The sequence below is a fragment of the Thermobia domestica genome, chromosome 10 (genome assembly GCF_964235325.1).
Source record: "Thermobia domestica chromosome 10, izTheDome1.hap1.1, whole genome shotgun sequence".
Taxonomy (NCBI): domain Eukaryota; kingdom Metazoa; phylum Arthropoda; class Insecta; order Zygentoma; family Lepismatidae; genus Thermobia; species Thermobia domestica.
The window spans coordinates 33184759-33204067 of NC_137463.1; the positions used below are offsets into that span (position 1 = coordinate 33184759).

The 19309-nt window shown below is 33.3% G+C and overlaps 1 protein-coding gene across 6 annotated transcripts in view; it reads right to left on the reverse strand.

Annotated features, from left to right (window-relative positions):
* Positions 1 to 1246: 1246 nt before the first annotated feature.
* Positions 1247 to 19309, reverse strand: part of LOC145662414 (USP6 N-terminal-like protein) — a 318623-nt gene continuing 300560 nt past the window's right edge. For all 6 annotated transcript variants that reach the window (XM_081727965.1, XM_081727967.1, XM_081727963.1 and 3 more), the window contains one exon: positions 1247 to 12122. In XM_081727965.1, the coding sequence (XP_081584091.1) occupies positions 11503 to 12122 (620 nt within the window). In that variant the 3' untranslated portion in view covers positions 1247 to 11502. The remainder of the gene's footprint in view (positions 12123 to 19309) is intronic.

Sequence of the window (19309 nt, forward strand, 5' to 3'; positions counted from 1 at the left end):
GTCTTAGCTTTTTAAATCGTAATCCCGTATTTAAAGCTGTTACTACACAGTCCTCTTGTTTCGATCAATTATAATATTATAATTAAGACTCGGGGGTACTCGTGCAAAAATCCAAACAACATGTGTAGTTGAAATTATTCATGTATCTGCTTAAATATGCCAAGTTGGGCAATTTATACGTGTCATGCGCAAACAGATACACATGTATGATTATCCACAATGATTTTTTTTTTCATATGTTCTGTATAGTAATTTTATGTTCCGAACACAATCTGTTGATTTCAGTATAAATAAACGAAAAATAATAGTTTGTTACTCTTTCTTTCCAATATCCGTAAAACAAGAGATTTTGTTTTTCCATTACCCGCACTTAATTCTTTCTTCTATATTTAGCTATAGTATGATTTTATGTAATGAAACTTCAATAATTCTATTTCTGCATATCATTTACTTCACAGTGCCACATTCGATTTAAAAAGGATATTCTTATATATCAACAATGTGTATCTTATTTTTACGAGTTCTGTGCTATTACAGAGTAAGATGGTGATTGGATTTATAAGATTTAAGCCTAGATATTACATTCACATCACCGAGATTTATCATGTACTGACTTCTTACTTTAAAAAGAATAAAAGACAATATCTAGTGTATTTAGATACTTTATAAATTCTGTGGCTTTATTTTTATTGTCAACTACAAGTGAAATATATTGCATACATTCAGATTTTCCGAACACACACACACAATCAAATCAATGATGTTTTTATACAATTTCTTTTGTGAATATTTTACAAATTTTATTAATATTATTCAGTCTATTCTTTTCTATAGATACTGAAAAATATTTTTAGCTTTCTTTCTTAACAGTAATTATTCATTTAAGGAGATGATATATATATATATACTTCCTCATCAAGCACTCTTACGATACAGTATGCTAACAGTATACTTCTCGCCATTAGATATTTGTTTGAAAAATAAAATTTCAACCATTATTACATTCAAACTATCCAATCACAGCCACTACGAGGTGTTCTATCAATCTATCACACTACTTTGATCATTACAGTGTCATTTCATATTCAAATTTAATGATGATGAAACTCGATCAAATGTCGATTATTTATAAGTAATTTTCCACAAAATTGAAACATGTCACATAATACAGCAATTTATTTTGCTTTATATTTGTATCAGATAAATCAAAATGAACAAGACTGCTTTTCTCTTTAAAAAATAAATAAATAAATAAATAAATAAAAAATTGTTAATTACAGTTTTACATCCTATTTTTCAGTAGACAGGCTATGAGGACGGGCCTAGTTTCAAGCGAAATCTTAAACCATTTTCACCGGAGATCGAACCCTGGACTACATGTACAGAAATCAGATGAACAAGTCATTCGGTCATAGGCCGAATTATCTCATTTCTTAGCTAGGGTAATGATCCTTAATATCTACCATCCAAGAAATACTGCAAATTCTCAGGAGGCCATTTTGAACTTTTAATCCCTTGCCACATTTTGACGCACTGGACGCGTTGCTTTTCACTTTTCATTTCCGTATTTTGACGCGTGTCATGCGTTCCGACTTTTGAGCGGCTGTTTTCACTTGCTGTCAATAGACGGAAGAGCTTACAGGTTTCCTGTGTTTTGTGAACATCTATTAGTTTAAGTAAGCGCCAGAAGAGGCACAGATGTTTGTTTTTGTTATTTACAAGACAAATTAAACATGTGAATGTGTCAAGTGGAATTTAAAGATGGCTACGCGCAAGAGACCATACAATAAAGCATACAGCATTACAAAGAAATTCCGAAAAAAGTCATATGTGAAGGGGTTAATTTGTGTATCTAGGTTTTTAAATAATATTTCGTAAGTCTCAGACATGATGTGCATAGTGAACATACATCTTAAAATGTGGACGGTAGTAGAAATCGACCAGGGTCTCTAAGGTACCATCCTCATATCATCTACAGTGATAAAGAACATACCTAGATATGTATATTAATCCTTCATAGTAGTCTAATTGTCATCTAAGGTAAGTTATTCAACATGATATTTAAGATGTCTATAATGACCACAGAGTAAACCACTTAAAAATTTCACATACACAAACTTATTTTTTTCTAAATTAATAATAGTATCATTTTTAATATCTTCTAACAGTCCAAATCATTTTGATTCACATATTCTGATACTTTTATTTGTTCTCAAATTCCATCACATTTCAAATATCGTTCATATTATCAATACATTTATCACATTATTTGACACCATCCTAGTTTGTTATGATTACTTCCAAGAAAAAGGAAAGGATCGTATCAACATTTTATTCATTACGCTTCTACAATAAATATGGCTTAACTTCATAGTATTTGCCGACTTGAAGCATTTTTGCGTGGTTTGAGATTATCTTTGGAAAACAATAAAATGATCACATACATTTTTTTTTTTAAGTTATCGGTTTTCATGTGCAAGATGATTTCTATGACATGAGGATATATATCGATCATGTTCAATATGATGGTCCTGGTGACGTACACTTGCACGACATCAGAGCTTTTATTGAAGGACGCTTTTATTCAGCGCAGCCATGATCCAGTTTACCCCATGCGTCCTTACATAAAACATCGAGCCACAACATTTGAGGGATTGTGGAAGTATCGAAAGAAATGGGCTAAACTGCATCAGGCTGTGCTTAATAGAAGCTTGCTTCAATGGAAGCTCCAATGTCATCACCACAGTCATCATATTAAACGCGTTCGGTGATGAAAAAGGAGTTTTCCAGCTTACGCTAGGCAGCTTTGATTTACAATCATAAGGATGAAACGATTTTCTGAATTTTTGAGGCTCTTTATTTCAACTTTACAGAACAAATTATCTAACCCTGAAATTTGCGTACAATAGCATGAAACACAGTTTTTAAGACAAGAAACTACTGTACGAATTAACATTGTTATATATACACACATTAACGTGTGTATTTTAACGTACTAATTTAAGTAAAAGAGCAAATAATATTATCTGTGTGGAGCATCGTGGAATTATATTTTGCTTCCAGTATTTCACAAATCTCTCTTGTTTGCTTTATCCAGCAGTCCTATTTCTTTGGATTACTTCTTGAACTGCTACATATTTATGTTAGGTTAGGTTATGAATACAAGATCTACTTTAGCACCTAAAGTCTAAATTAACCATGGAATACACACACAAGGAGGAGTCTTAATTCAAGCATAACCTAGTAATTAGCTCACGCATTTCTGTTGAATTGAACTTTTAGTTTATTTTGCATGGCTTTTATTTACTTTGGAGTACCCTGGCACACATCTGTGTATTGCTTTGTTTTTCTCTTATTTGAAATTCTGTAATAACTATTTTAAGTATGAAATATCAGGCCTAAATAAAAATGAAGGCCCGAAGCTGATGATATTCGTGGTTGTGTTATTGGAGGTAAAAACTGGATTCAGATTGGACACTAAGCCGGATACCCGAGGTCCAACCTCTGCTAGTAAAGAGTGTTGCGTTTACCAGGAAACGAAGGTGCAGCACGTGATGTGTTTCACATCGCCAAGTATGGAACCTCTTCGTCACTGTGGACATGGATGGAATGACTGTTGAAAACGCCAACAATGAAGTTATGAAACGAAGCCTGAATTACAGTAAGCATTTATATCACATTGGCGATACTAATGATAGATAAACTATGCATTATTTTGACTTTTATAAATTGCCGGAGCCTTGAAAAATACGACACAAACGAAGTATGGTATGAATTGTATAGAGCTTTTACTTCAATATGCTTGATTAACAATTTTAATTATCTCCAAACATAATATTAAAATTGAAATAAAAACATTTCCGGCGAATTTAATCAAGAAAGTACGGAGTAAATAGTTGCAGTTCTCTAGCACCTCATCTATATGTTAAAAGGTGCACAAACTGTCTGTATATACCAAGGTTAAGCACGCAGATCAGTACGTCTTTTCTCTTCTAGGAATTAATAAATTGTAAACAGAACACTTTAATTTGAACGAATGATCAGTGACGTAAGTAGGGGAGGGGAACGGTGCTTGTGCCCCGGGCGCCGGATTGGCGATTCGCAAAACTGGGCAAATATTTATCTTCACTATAAGGTAAGGAAAGAAATTTTAGCAAACTAAAGATCATAAACAATTACTTCAGAAACTTAACAGGACAACAACGACTCACCAAGCTTAGGATCATATCCATAGAGCATAAGTTGGCTTCAAAGCTATCTTTTGAAGACATTGTAAAAACCTTTACAGCCAAAAGAGCCCGCAAAGTTAAATTTTAGTTCCAGCTTTTCGTGTTTTCATTTAACTTACACCGATTTAAGAGATTTGCAAAATGTCCGAGTATAATACTCGAGACAATAGCTTGATTGTTTGTCATAATTAAATATTCTATTCTAAAGCAAAAGACTGTTCTAAGCACATCTCGATATAGTTCCAAGTACATCGTGATTTGCAGTTGTTATGATAAGACTATAAGAACATGTCAAGCATGCTACTCTCAGATTATTTGGCAATAAAATACTAATTAGTTTGGTGTTTTAATTTGTATTAATAATCAAATTATGTACTGCAATTTTGAAATCAAGTTTTACCACTTGAAGAAAAAATGGAATAGGAGAATTACTGTGTGATGCCAATATCAGCTGTAGTCGGCGAGCGTTTTGGTTTGGTTGGTCAGGAAGGGGAGGGGGGGGGGGCTAAGGCGAGTTCTTGTCCCGGCTGACAGTTAGCCTACTTGCGTCTCTACGAGTGGTAGCCGTTATATTCTTTTAAAACAACAATGTTTCCATATCCATTATACCCTGGCCGGTGAACGATGATTTCTGACACCTTCGCACAAGGCTACGGCGAGCGAGCAGAAGACAGTAGGTCAGCCCATCTTAGGCTCACAACCTGTCGCGTCTCCACGGTAACCACCGAACATTGCCAAACTTTCACTCACTCCCTCTCACCTTCAACGAGGAAGCAGACGATTCTTCCCTTGCGCGAGAAGCACATGGCAACACCGCACTCCTCAGTCGTTCTCGCGAGCTGAGCTGTCAGAAATCATGGTTCGCCGCCCAGGGTATAATACGAAAAATGTGGTTTGAAAAAGGAATATGGCAGCTATTATTCGTTCACATAAAAGTGTTCTGTGTACAGTTTATCAATTCTCAAAAGAGGAAGAGCGTATTAATTTGCTTGCTAAATTTAGACTTTAAGTGCTGAAATAATTCTTCTTCCCATAACGGATAGTGATTCAAGAAATAATCTAGAGAAATAGGCCTGCTGGATAAAGTAATCAGGGAGATTTGTGAAATACTGCAACAAAATATAACTCCACAATGCTCCACACAAGTAACAATATTTGCTATTTTATATCTATTCACTTAACCCAAAATCAGGATTAGGAAAGTACTGGAATAGAGGGTACTAATATTTTATTAACACGTTGACTGCCATTTGCTCACACTTTCCGTCTTTAGCAGCAAGAAAACAATTGATTTACAAGCTTAGTGAACCACAGAAGTTAACATAAACCATAATGAAACAACTGAAAGGAAAAATGTATTCGAAAAAAATATAAATGTATTTATTAAAACAGCTGTACTATACGACATCAACCGCGATTATCCGTGGAGGCAGTAAACGTGTTAACAATAAATAAATCCTTTGTTTGTAAAGATTCTTCTCAACTTGGAAATAACCTGTATGTATATGCTTATACGTAACCATCATATATTAACTTCACATGCACAGAATACAAATTTGATGGGCCAATTTACTTATTCCACTAAATGAAAAAAAAAAAGAAAAGGAAAAGTTATAATCTCATCGTAATTATGAGGAACACGTTATTTAGTTGCAATATCTAAATAGAACTTAAACTCTTCTTTAGATAAATAAATCTGAAAAAGAAAGTACTACAGTTGAATAAATACATGTTATATATTGTATAAATATAAGAAACTGTTACATATCTATAAATCAGACGGTTATAATACTGAAACACAATTTCATAATTTGCTGATTTGCTGTAGCGCTTCCTTCGGAGTTTATTTACCTAGGTAAGAATTTACACAAAGCTAAAGTATGAATTTTCAAAGTTAAAAATTTTTCGCCCTACATGAGTATTGACAACAAAATCACCGCTATTTTCAATACATTTTAGGCTAAATTTTCACGGATTCTTCTTTGGTAACAAACAACATAATACTACAAAAGTCATTAATAATAAGTTTGATTTCTTTTGTACCTAAATCGAATAAATTCTATTTTATAGTGCTGATAAATATGGTTACTAAACGCTATTCCACCATAATATTCCTGTAGTGGATCTTGACATATTCCTACAATTTATTTTCAAAGTAAAATCTACTATTGTAATGTTTGTCAAGAATTCTTGGAATGTCAAATAATGACACTGATTTCCGAAAACTTTGACAAAATAGTTGCGTGACTTGAAAAAGCCACCAGTGTACGCTCCACAGTTATTTCTGTCTTTTTTCCCCTTCCTTTTTACCCTTCTCTATCTGATCAAATGTTCAGCGAAAGTGCTTATAGTTTAACTTCTTCAATGTTGTCTTTACTTTTTTTTTTTTTTTTTTTTTGTATATAGTAAAAATGTCTTTTGGTCTCAACAATAAAACTGGAAAGGCATATAAAGTCACGAACAGACTCCTGAAAATATTGCAAAATAGCCACGAATAGACACGTGAATTGAAATTCCTTATTTTTAAGTGTGTTAATTCTCACAGAATTTATTTTCTATGAATTCTAGACGTAACACATTAAATTTATTACATTTTTAGAATCTAACAAATTATTCTACTTCCCAATAAAACGTTTTGGTGATATCTTCGTGCACTAGCCATTATATTAGAGCACCTACTACAACTTCTGGCTCTTTCCACGTAGTCCAGTGTTTTCACCAATTTGTTTATTTGTATGTAGTTCTAACAGCTTTTACAAAAAAAAGGCTATATGAAATGTAGAACCACTACATAAAATTTGGACCCGAAGCATATAAGCTTCTACGAGAAACTGATCTAGCTCTCCCATATCACACACAGAAACACTAACCATTTTTCATGAGAAAGCCCTTTTAGCAATATGTTTTCTTCTGTAATTGCATTAAGTCTGAAGACCTATGACCTATATATATATATATATATATATATATATATATATATTAACAAGCTTCTCATTCACGAAAACAAAAACGTAAAGCAATCATAAAGATTTTGGGGTAAATATAAATCAACTAAGACTACGTGAAAAATTTTGTAATACTGATAACACTGAAACTTATTAGGCAGGAAAAACTCATAACTTGAGCACTCCGCAAAATCATATTGCAAATTAGTCTTTTTTTTTCGTATATATATATATTACACGCTCATGAAACTTAGTACCAGCACGGAATCATACACATATCATGTTATTAGTTCCACGATCATGGCTATGCTCTGTGTGCTAACGGAGACGACGAGAAAAAAAGTACTGCTAAGTTGTAGAAATTAAAACTATCAAGCAAAGTGTCTATATGGAGTGCCTTAGGCTCGAGGTTATCTTCTCTACCTCAGAGGACAAAATATTATCAAACTTTATCGTAGATATTCACTTATAGGCACAACCCATTTCCATGGATAGGTTTCAGCAGCTTAAGTTCATATCGGATCCAATATAACATAAAATTAAATTAAGTATTAATATGACACTTGTATTAAGTCATGAGTGGAGAGCAGTGTTAAAACCCTGCCCAATAATCTAGTCTTACGCAAAATATAATGTACCACACACGAAGAAAACTAACATTTAATACTACACAATACATTATCTATTTATACGTTAATGATGAAGTATATGAAGAGTGTAGAAATTGCGGGCAACAAACCCAAAAATTAAAATTTAAGGCTCGCCTTGTTAACTCTCCGCGACAAAATAATGGAAAATATGTAAATATATTTCGGGCAACAAATCTATATCATCATCAAGATATTAAGTAGAAAAGAATATGCAAAATCACACTACAAGGTACACACAGGAAGGAATATTAAAGTATGGTCAAAACTCAATACAAACCACAAAACATGGTGGCTTTCTATAATGTCTTGTCTCACATGATGTGAATAATTACAAGTGATTAACTTATTAGTTTAACATCTCTATCCAGCACAAAGGCTACATAAGAAGGGACCTACAGATAGTTAAATCCGAACAACTCAGCTTTCATCCAAGACTTTGTGTCTTTACAGGGAATCGAATTCAGAACTAACGATTAAAATGAATGACGGTATTTAATCCAGGAAAATTAAAATAAAGATTCTGTAAAGAGTTCAAACATGTCATTATCTTAACAATAATTAGATTTTGTACCTTTGCTTGTTTCTTTTAAATCGTGTGAGAAAGGGCAAAGAGTTTTCGACCTAAATATGTCGACGCACAACTTTGACAGCTGATAAAATAAGTCGTAAATTTTGAAAATCATGTAATTAAGAACCAAACGTTGCACTAGACTACGAAATTTTTGCAAAACATGCTTGATACATTATGAGGGAGAAAATTTAAGCCGATTGGTTCTTGCAGAATGAGATGTAATTGTCAGAACAAACTATTGGAATATTACGGTTCTTTTAAAAAAGTAAAGTGTGGGTCAAACTAAACAGGATAAATGCAGAACATGTACTGGATTTGCATTCTACTACTGATCTTAATCATATGAAGGAATGCCACCGCCAGGTATTCAGTTTTAGGGTGATTCTAGGTTATATTATTATTATTATTATTACACGAATACGAGGCAGCTAATAGAAGGATAAATGTCTTGCATGAACAGTATGTATGTAAAATTCATTTATTCCCATGCACAACCTAAACAGTTTGAAATAATTTGATGAATGAGAGTATCGATTCTCCATATCTTTAGAGTGAAACTGCGTCATGTGGTCCATGTAAAGTTCAAAATGTCGGACGATGAACGCCATGTTGTTAAAATGTAAAAATCGAAATGGCCGTGAAAATTTTGTGTGGAGTACCAGATGACAAAGATTTAGTAAGAGGAGGAGAAAAAAAATAATTCAGTGTTGTTACATTACTTATGAATATGCCAGTTTCCTTTCCAAGTTAGAAGTAGGATAAATTTTCCCTCCATCTCACTTCAGGACAGTTTTAGAAAAATTATAACTTTTGAATATTTTCAATAATTTTATTAAGCAAATCACAGTAAATATACTAGGGCAATAAATTAATACTTTCGAGGTAACAACTGAAAATAAAACCCTCTATTCTATGTGTTTTTATTTAACTGCCAATAAAGAGGGCTTCTAGATTATTTGTGGTATACTAAGTCGCTTCCAAAAAAAAAGTCCTGGCGAAGCCACTATAGGTACAAGGTTCAATCGGTAAAACAGAGCGGTGCGGAATCATTTAGAAGAATAACAAGTTCCTCAAGTATAACAAGTTTTAAATTGTACTTGTACTCTACATCTCAGGATGTAAAGAACACAAAAAAAAAAAAAAAAAAAAAAAAAAAAACCGAAAATTCTTCTTAAGAATTTTTTAATTTTTAAAATAATATAGACAATGTATATGTATATAGTACACAGTTTGTCCACAATACCACACGGGAATCTTTAAATCAATATTTAGAAAGAATATATACGTATATTGTTCATATTGCTATGAACATTTAATATACTGAGAAAAAATACAAAAAAGTACCATACAACAATGGTAAAAAAGAAAAAAAAGAATAAATATAACTTACTATCTATACAAATAATCGAAAAACCAATTCCACATATTATTTGATGGTAAATCTGAGTGTATTGGCTCACTACAACGCATATATAGATTAACTGGACGAAATATTTTCCCTTAAGCAATGTTGTTGACACTGCATTTCTGTCAAATTAAAAAGACGGTACCATTATCATCTCGTAGTAACACTTATTACTTACTGAACACATCAATCAATGCTACGAAATAAATTAAATTCTTTTCAACACATCTATTGAACTTTAATGCTTAAGTTGAGTTTGCTTGTAAAGCAATTAATTCTTCAAAGGCACAAGTAATTATGATATTGATATTTCATTAGGAAAATCAATTATTGGAAAATGAGTGTTTGCTTATTTTGACAATTTCATATGTACATTGACGGATTATTATTAATATACAGAGGAAACACTGAAACGCATATTTAACCATCATTTTTCTTTCTTGGCAAATAAAACGGATCATAACATAACGAACAACCTTTGAATTATGTGGCAGTCTACCCTTAAAGCTTCTTTAGGATTCTAAATTCTCCATTCACGAGGTTTCATAATATCGCATCTTTATACAGGTTAATATCTATTTCAGTACATGAAATTTTTAATTGGTTCTGAATTAAGTTTTCTGATGATATCCTTTTATTTCAGATTCTTTTTTCTAATCAAATTTTCTTTGTAATTTCAACACAAGCACATGTAAAATTCTCAACTACTCTAAATTAGATCTGAAAACTACTTGGGGAACCATTTGTACTAAAATATGTATCCATTGATAGGGCAGTCTATCACAAAAGAAAGGCAAAATGAACATATGAAAAGTACAATACTGATATAGAATAGATGTACTCCGAAAGCACATGTTCTCAGTAACATTCTCTCTATATATATACACATTGACACTCTGTAAAAAGAACTATTACATGTATTAGATTAATTTCAACAAATTCTATAGTCTCATATACAGTACATACCACATTAAACTGCATCAAAAATAATATATATATATATTTTTTGTAATTAGAGAATGTGTTTCTCACATTAAAAAAAAAAATCTACACTCTCTAGAAGAAACACATACAAATGAAAAAAAAAAAAAATCCGTTCAGTGAATGACTGATGTTAAGCAATCTCTGCTTCTTCAAAAACCAATACTTTTCTTTTTGCTTTAACATAATCCAAATTTCTTCATTTTATACAAAATATAACAACAGTGTATTCCACTTCTGTCATATGATTTATTTGTCCAGTGTGAATTTAGTAGCTCTTCACTGTAGTTCTAGTTCAAAATTACAAATTAAAAATATTATGTACACACGTTCAACCTCTAATGTCACACAAAAGCTTCAAGTTGCACCATACCTACAAACTAGGGCGTTTCTGGTAGTTTGGAATGATGCTTCACTGATTCTTGGAATGAATAGAAATGCCAATAACATAACAGGTGGAAAAACTATAGAATGCATATTGAACATTAACTTCTTTACAATTTCTTCTTTTTTTTGTTTTCTTTAACAGCGTAAGTTTTGTTTATTAACTGAACCTAAAATCCATTTTCATTTACTTACAATTACTTTTAGTACGCTTCAGATATCCGTAACCTAAAAACTTTCATTTCATTTATTCCTTTCTAGCAAATTCATTCTTGGAAGTGCATACATCTATATACAACACAACAGTCTCACAGTCTTATTAGATATAAACTTCTTGTCATTTCAAATCTATTCTTTTATATTCATCTGGACTTTCTAGCCTAAATGGAGAAAGTTGTCCATGTTCAACAACTGGAGTTTTCTCCTCCAAATTGTCAACTTTAATACGAATTTTGTTTGGGTCTGTTGGTAATGCTCGTGGTACAACGCGCACATCTCCATTTTGAGACGAAACACTACTAGGGGAATTGTATGGCACATAAATTCTCACTACGTCTGGACTCTTACGATTCGGAGAAGGCGCGGTTGTCGGACTGCTGCCTCGAGAATCGCCATCTGGTCCCATAGAATACATTCTGGGCGACAGTGACGAGAGATCTGGGTGCTGGGCTTTGGGAGTCGATCTTCCAGAGTTATTGGAATGAGTGGCACTGGCTGGCTTTTGTGAGTGTACACTGACTGGCGCAGAGTACGTACTGATGTTGCTCTTGTCGGAAGCGTTACTGTGGGTGTCCAAACTATTGTCCAATACTTGTGACCTGCTGGCTGTATTTGTGGAGAACACAGACAAATCTGCGGTTGAAGTCACGCTTGTTTCAGCCAAAGAATTCCGAGATCCATGATGATCAACTAATGAGCTTGTATCATCGATGCTTGGATCGAACGAGAATTTGGAACCTGCAAAAATATAAAACAGTTAACAAATTCGTAAATATCATTAATTAATAAATATAAAGGAGCAAAGAAAGCGACTATATCGATTCCGTGTGAAGGTTCACACCATTGTTTGGAACAACATACTGCATTTTTCTACATATTAGAAACTCTGTTATCCAACGGACGCGGGAATGAACAATGATGATATAGAGATGCTAGTCCCTAAATTTCGATAAAGTGTTTACGATATCATTTCATTTTCTGCTCCAGGTTTTTCATATTTTCTTTGTAACCTCTCAAACTGCAGCTGCACTCCTATTGGTTACACTAAAATGTTACTTAACATAATTAACTTTGACTTTGTATCTTGTACCAGCACTTTACTCTTCTCTATAATTACCTTAACTGCTTATAACAAAAATAAAAGTTTCAGATTTACAAGTGCAAAGGATGCGTTAAGTGGCACTATGAATCAAAATTCATGAGGAATATAGCATTACTAATAATTTGTACACAATCCAACGGAACTTCTGTACCCGAATGAAACTCCCACAGCCCACTATTTAAATTAAATAGAGTATTAATGGATATAATCTGGAATGAAATTTAGTTCGCACCTGTATAAAGTCATATTCTTTCTTTTTAGATTTCTGTTAGTTATCAATAAAACTATACTTAAAAGAATACTCTCTACCTGTGCTTCCAAACATTCATTTAATATACTGATAATGTTTAAAACACTGAATTGTAAAATTTCAGTAATCAAAGAGAAAACAGAATTCTTTCAATTTGTTAAGAAAAATTTATGCGATAAATTTAAAATAGAAGATGCAGACAAAATATATATGGAGAGAGAGAGAGAGAGAGAGAGAGAGAGAGAGAGAGAGAGAGAGAGAGAAATTGGTCCTCATCTATCTCTACTTTTGAGGGTGAACTAAATGAGAATGTTAATGAAAAACGTAGCTACTGAACCTAGAGGGTGAAAAAAAAAAAAAAGTTTTTCAGAGGTCGCTACTCAGCATTACTTATAATGTATTTTTTTTTATATATATACCTTTCAAAAACTGAATTACAGCAATCTGCAGTGATCTGTAGGTTATTAAACTGCAAAAGCGAATATTCAAAAGTACATTGTCGAATTTTCAGTAGTAACCTACTATCTTGCGACTAATATACCCACCGAAATTTTACTTTATTGCAGAAAACTGACATCAGAACCGAAAGTAGTTCATCATACAACGCGGAGCGTAATTTAAATTACCTTTTTCTTAATAATTCTAGAACTGTCATTCAAAATAGATCATTCTACACAAGAAAGAAAAAGTCCTAAATACCAGATAAACTGAAAATTCGTATTAATAATTAACTCAATACATCAAAGTTATGATAACACGATAACTTTATCCTAAACCCGATATCCAATTTCACCGGATTGAAACACCAGATAGGAAGCAGAACCCAACGTGACGCACACCTGGAAATTTCACGGCCACGTATCTTCTTTATTTAATTTTGTTTTCTCCCCCACACACACACACACATTTTCCCCTTCCTATCTGATGAAGCGTCTAGCGAAAGGATCCCGGCTATCTTCGCCCAAATGAAGTGATGTCCACTGTAGCGGAAGATAGCCACAGGGTGACATTTCACACGCTGTACCTTCAAAATAAACAGTAAATCCTGGCAACTATTGCAATAAATTATACACGACCTTAATCCATACTCAGGAGAAAGCGATAATACTTATCAAAGGAACCTCTCATCTTCCATTACGATGAGAAAAGTTAAACAGCTGATGACATAACGAACCTCCTTCATCATCCTGAAAATATCCCTGTTACGGGAAATATCACTGCGAGAGAAACGTAGCAAACGTAGCAACACATTTTAAGTGAATATCCGTAGTATGAGGCAGTACGTGTAGGGTGTCAAGAGTGGTGGAAACGCTGACAGTATGCGACAATGCCACAAATGAGATAAACATAGGAAAAGATTGAATTGAAGAAATGTATTTTTACTTGTGACAAAGAAGTCATTTTAAAAATACACTAAACACTGTCATTACTTTTTATTCATAATGCTCAGTCCTAGCATGAAGTTCTCCATCTTAGTCCGTTTTTAAATGGTAAATCACTTCGTAATATAAATGTTGTAAAAACATTCTGAGGAGGAAATTTTGCCGTTTTAAATATTCTAATACATAAATACCCACAAGAAGCGACACAAATGCTGTATTAACAGTGACTATACGCCACATAAGCACTTCTCATAACTACGATGTCTACCCATTTTCAATGGTTTCACCTAATTGTTCGTACTATATTTTGCGACGACAAAGAATTCAACCATTCCATTGTTGATCCATATCGATAGATAAGCACTTTAGAACCCGTGTTGACAGTAACAAAAACGATGGGATTTTCAGCTACAAGACCAGATCTAGTTTTGCGAATTCCAAACTAACAAAAATGCATTTTTTTGAATTATACATCCCACGGTTATGCCGTGCGGACTAAAGGAGACGGTGATGATGAGAAATGAACGAAATTGTGGAATGACGAGTGGGTGGAAACGCGAGAATCCCGAGAAAACCCATCCAAACGGTGTTTGTCCGTCAAAAATCCCACTTGGCGAGAGCTAGGATCGAACCAGGGATCCCACGCCCCAGAGGTGAACGCTCTACCACTGAGCCACCGCGGCCCCCTCCAAACTAACAATACATTTGGTTTTATATGTCCTTGCTTTTGTATTTAAAAAAAAATGCAACTACACTTCGACAGTTAGATATCCATACCTATAGTATATATGATAAAAATTTTATAATTTCTTACCGAAGTCCGCTCTACCATTAAATTAAGCATTACGATAAGTTTCTTCTTTCCCTCAATTAAGTTGCTAAAACGCTTCGTAGGTAAAAGAAACTCCGAGATTCATTGCATTGTTTGAATTTTAGAATAAACATATCTTTCCAGCACTGAGACTATATGGGACATGGACCTATAGTTTGAAGCAGAATAGGACCTGCAAGAACTCCACCAAAAATCTAACATAGATCTTTCTCACAGAAATATTCACCTCATTGATATGGAGATACACATAATTCTACATTAATAGCGAATAATGAAGAAAAGAAATGCCCAAAGATCAGATATATAGCGATCGATAGATCTTGATAAGCGGAACAAAATAGTGTAAATCCTCATGCGTAAATTTCGAGAAAATTGAGAAAAGCGATTTTCCTTAAACCTAAAACCTGAACGTTATACGAAAACCATACCACTTATTACGGGACTTCACCACAGCGAAATTAAACTACCGCAGATTTTAGAGTTTTTTGTAATATCTTCAAAACAAATAAAAAATATTCGAAAAGCAAAGACATAGTGCACTAGACAATATTATTTTGCATGGTATACCGTTATCACAACTCATCTATCTGCTTTTGATTTGCAACTGTCGATAGATTTAGCTTTTTTTTTTTTGGGGGGGGGGGTCTGTATATAGCGGCGCACCAAAAGCAGATAGGTGAGTTGTGGTAAAGGTATCACAGGCAAAATCATATTGTCTAGTGCACTACGTCTTTGCTTTTCGATTATTTTTATTTGTTTTGAAGATATTACGGAAAAAAACTAAAATTTACGATAGTTTAATTTTGCTGTGGTGAAGACACTTACGATTAAGCTGATCCTGAAATGACCATCATCCAATTTTTAATTATGACCAGGGCTGGATTTCCATGTTTTGCGCCCATAGGCCCTAGCGAAATTAGTTTTATCATTTTTTAAACTTTTTTAAGAAACTACCGCCCCTCAAAATTTGCTGCCCTGGCCCCGGGCCCATGTCTAAATCCGGCCCTGATTATGACACTAGCAAGACGACAGTACACAGTAAGGCTTATGAAATATAGTCCATCGGTAGGTCACGCAGAGCTGAACAAAATGACATAATTTTGGTACAGTCTCATGCGTAATTTTCGAGAAAAACGTTTTTATGCCGCTACAAAGTATGTCATTTGTTGTTAATAATAACTGGTAATGTTTACTCTGCTGAAACAGATTGCTTGTTATTTATGTCGAAATGTACAACTACACTGTCAAGCAACAAAGACACACAATTTTAACACTGATGCACACAGTACTCGTAATACAATACGGCAAAATTAGTACTTAAGTTTTTGGAAACACTTTTCTTAAGTAGGAAATTTCCTTAGAGAATATTATATATTATATGTACTACCTAGGTAGTTTTCAAGGGTGTTCAAGTTTCAATGTTACTTTTAACTTGCTGCTAAATATGCATACAAAAGAATGAAAAAGTGAAAACTTAAATATTGGAATGAAAACAACATGTGTTCTGGTTAACAGTAAAAGATTATGTCAGATAAATGGCCCCGTCTGGAATTGCGGCAAGGAATTAATCTTTTGTTAAAATTTTCAATGACATTTGCGCTTAAATGCACGTCAATTGCAGTTGTAGCAGCGATAATGTTGTCCTTAAGATCCTAACGTGCTTATCGGTTGTTGGCATACATTTGTTTTTTCAAATAACCCCAAAGGGGGAAAAAAATAAATAAAGGTGTCAAGTCACACGACCTAGGCGGCAAGTTGATGTCCCCCTGCGTGAAATTATCCGCAGTAATTAATATGCATTTAAGCACAAGTGTCACTGAAAAATTTAACAAAATACTGATTGCTTGCCGCAATTCCAGAGAGGGGCCAATTGTCTGACATCATCTTCCATTATTAACTGGAATATCTGTTTGTTTTATTCCAATCTTAAAGTTTTCACCTTTCCATTCTTTTGTGTGTTTATTTAGTACATTAAAAATAACACTGAAATTTGAACATCCTTTATAATAACTCTGAGCGCGAAATCTTATAATTAAGAAATACCAGCAATATTTTGTCTTGAATAAAATTAGTTGGCAAGTACTGATCTTGAGTAACACTGGAAGAAGAAATCTATACAAAATTTTAAAAACAAAAGTAAAAATATGTGAACAGAGACTGAAATAAAATGATTTCAGGTCATATAATGTATATTTTTTTAGGAATTAAGTAGTACTAAGAATAGCTTATCATTATTTTAAATTAAGTTAGTTATGGATATTATATATTAAGTGTCAACACTATGTTATACTGTAAAGAACACAAACTAAAATACAAATAAATAAATAAATAAATAAATAAATAAATAAACCACCATGCCTATTGAAATAACAGCACAATGAATATTAGGTTATGCTTTAGCAAAAAGGAATTTACATACTACACCTTGATAGAATCGGGCATTTTAAGAAATTGAATGTATTTTGTTAGTATAATGTTATTGATATATATACACATAATAAAATAAATGCCTAAATAAATACATAAATAAAATTAAAAAATCAAACAATATGGATTAAATAACAAAGCATTAAGTGCTACAGTTAAGTTAAGTGTGTTATAACAGGAGGGTTTGCTAGCGCTGGACAAACAAGTGTGCACAGGTCTGGAATAACGCTGAATATATATAATAGGTATAATTTGTTACCTATATCATCTGTCCCTCATATTCCATCCAAGATTATGTTGATACAGGAGTGAGATTTGAAGCCATTTTGTCTGAAAACATTTGTTCAGGAAATAATGTGCATTTAAAAGTTCTCAAATGGAGATCTAACTATCACATTTGTATTTAAGACGTTAAATTAAATTTGACTGAGAATTCTGCTACATACAATGATGAAAACATAAACATTTCAATACTATTAAATTATTAACACTATCAAATAAATAAATAAATAAATACGTTGTTAGAACTTGTGTCTTTGCGAAACGATGTGCAATACATCAAACTTAAGCAAATTACATTATCACTACTGAATTTATCTGAAAACATATTATTAAATACAGGCTTCAAAGTAATCCTCCGCATACAGTTAAAAGTTAATATAAAATTTAAAAGAAAAAAGTACATTCAAAGCAACAGTTTAAATTTCAGAAATGTTAGCGATAAGACGATTAGGCGTTCCACAACAAAGAAATTAAGAAGACCGACAGGAATTGAAAAGTGACTGAACATGTATAAGTGCATAAAAATAGTAACATTTTGATTAACGTGCAATAAGAAAAAGTATTTATGTTTATTATTATTATTGTTTTCGTAACAATCAATTACGAATTCTTTATATTTCAAGATGGTGTTGAATTTAAACAGCAAAATCTAGTATTCTTGTACATAACTTTTAATAACAATATTCGGTGGTTGCTCTTGAGGGAAATAAATCGTCAGTAAAAATTAAAATTTTTATCGGTATAAGAAATGGGAAGAAAGCTTGTCTAATATTCTAATTCTTGTATACAAGTTTTATTGTATTAGGTGAGACGACTTCTCTTACGAGGGGCGTCCAATAAGTTATCTACCTAGACAGGAAGGAATGTAGATAGGATCACCTGGTCATCACTATTTTTCGTAGTCCCGATGGAGGTCTATGCACCGTCTCTACTTTGCTGGCAGCGAAGAAATCCCAGAGGAAAAAAAAAAAAGTATTTGTCATGGCCTGCAAACCACTGCGAAGCAGCCTGTTGGATCTCGTTGTTCGACGAAAAATATCCCCGCAGGTGTTTCTTCAGGTCTCGGAACAGGAAATAGTCACTCAGGTCTATGTCCGGACTGTAGGGAGGATGATTCAACACTTGGAAATCACAATCAGCAATGGCAGCCTGAACCTTCCGGGCCGTCACAGAAACATTTGCTACGCGGCGTCACACAAACATTCGCTATGCGGCCTAACACGAACACACTGTTCACGACCACTGCGGTGCTCCGACCAGTGCTTAAAGTGAGGCGGTATGAACCAGTTATGCATCCGAAACTTCGAAAAGCGGCCGGTATGGCATACCGGTAAAAATAACTTTATTTAAATTGTAATTTGCGTGCAGAAAACAACAAAGTTTACACATAGAAATAAATACGATGTTAGCATTGAATCAACAAATATGTTTATACTATCAAATATTTCGTTGCTGCTGCTTCGAAAGTAAATAACAATTCCCTATCACTCTATTCAATGATAGAATTTGTGCTCTTATTTTTTTCAACATTCAGTGAGCAATTTCACCCCCTCAAAAAAATCTATCTTACCACTCGCCTAAGATGTTTAACCTGGATCCGCCCCTGTCATTAACAGGAGTTTTTTTTTAAAATCAAAATTATTCTTTTCA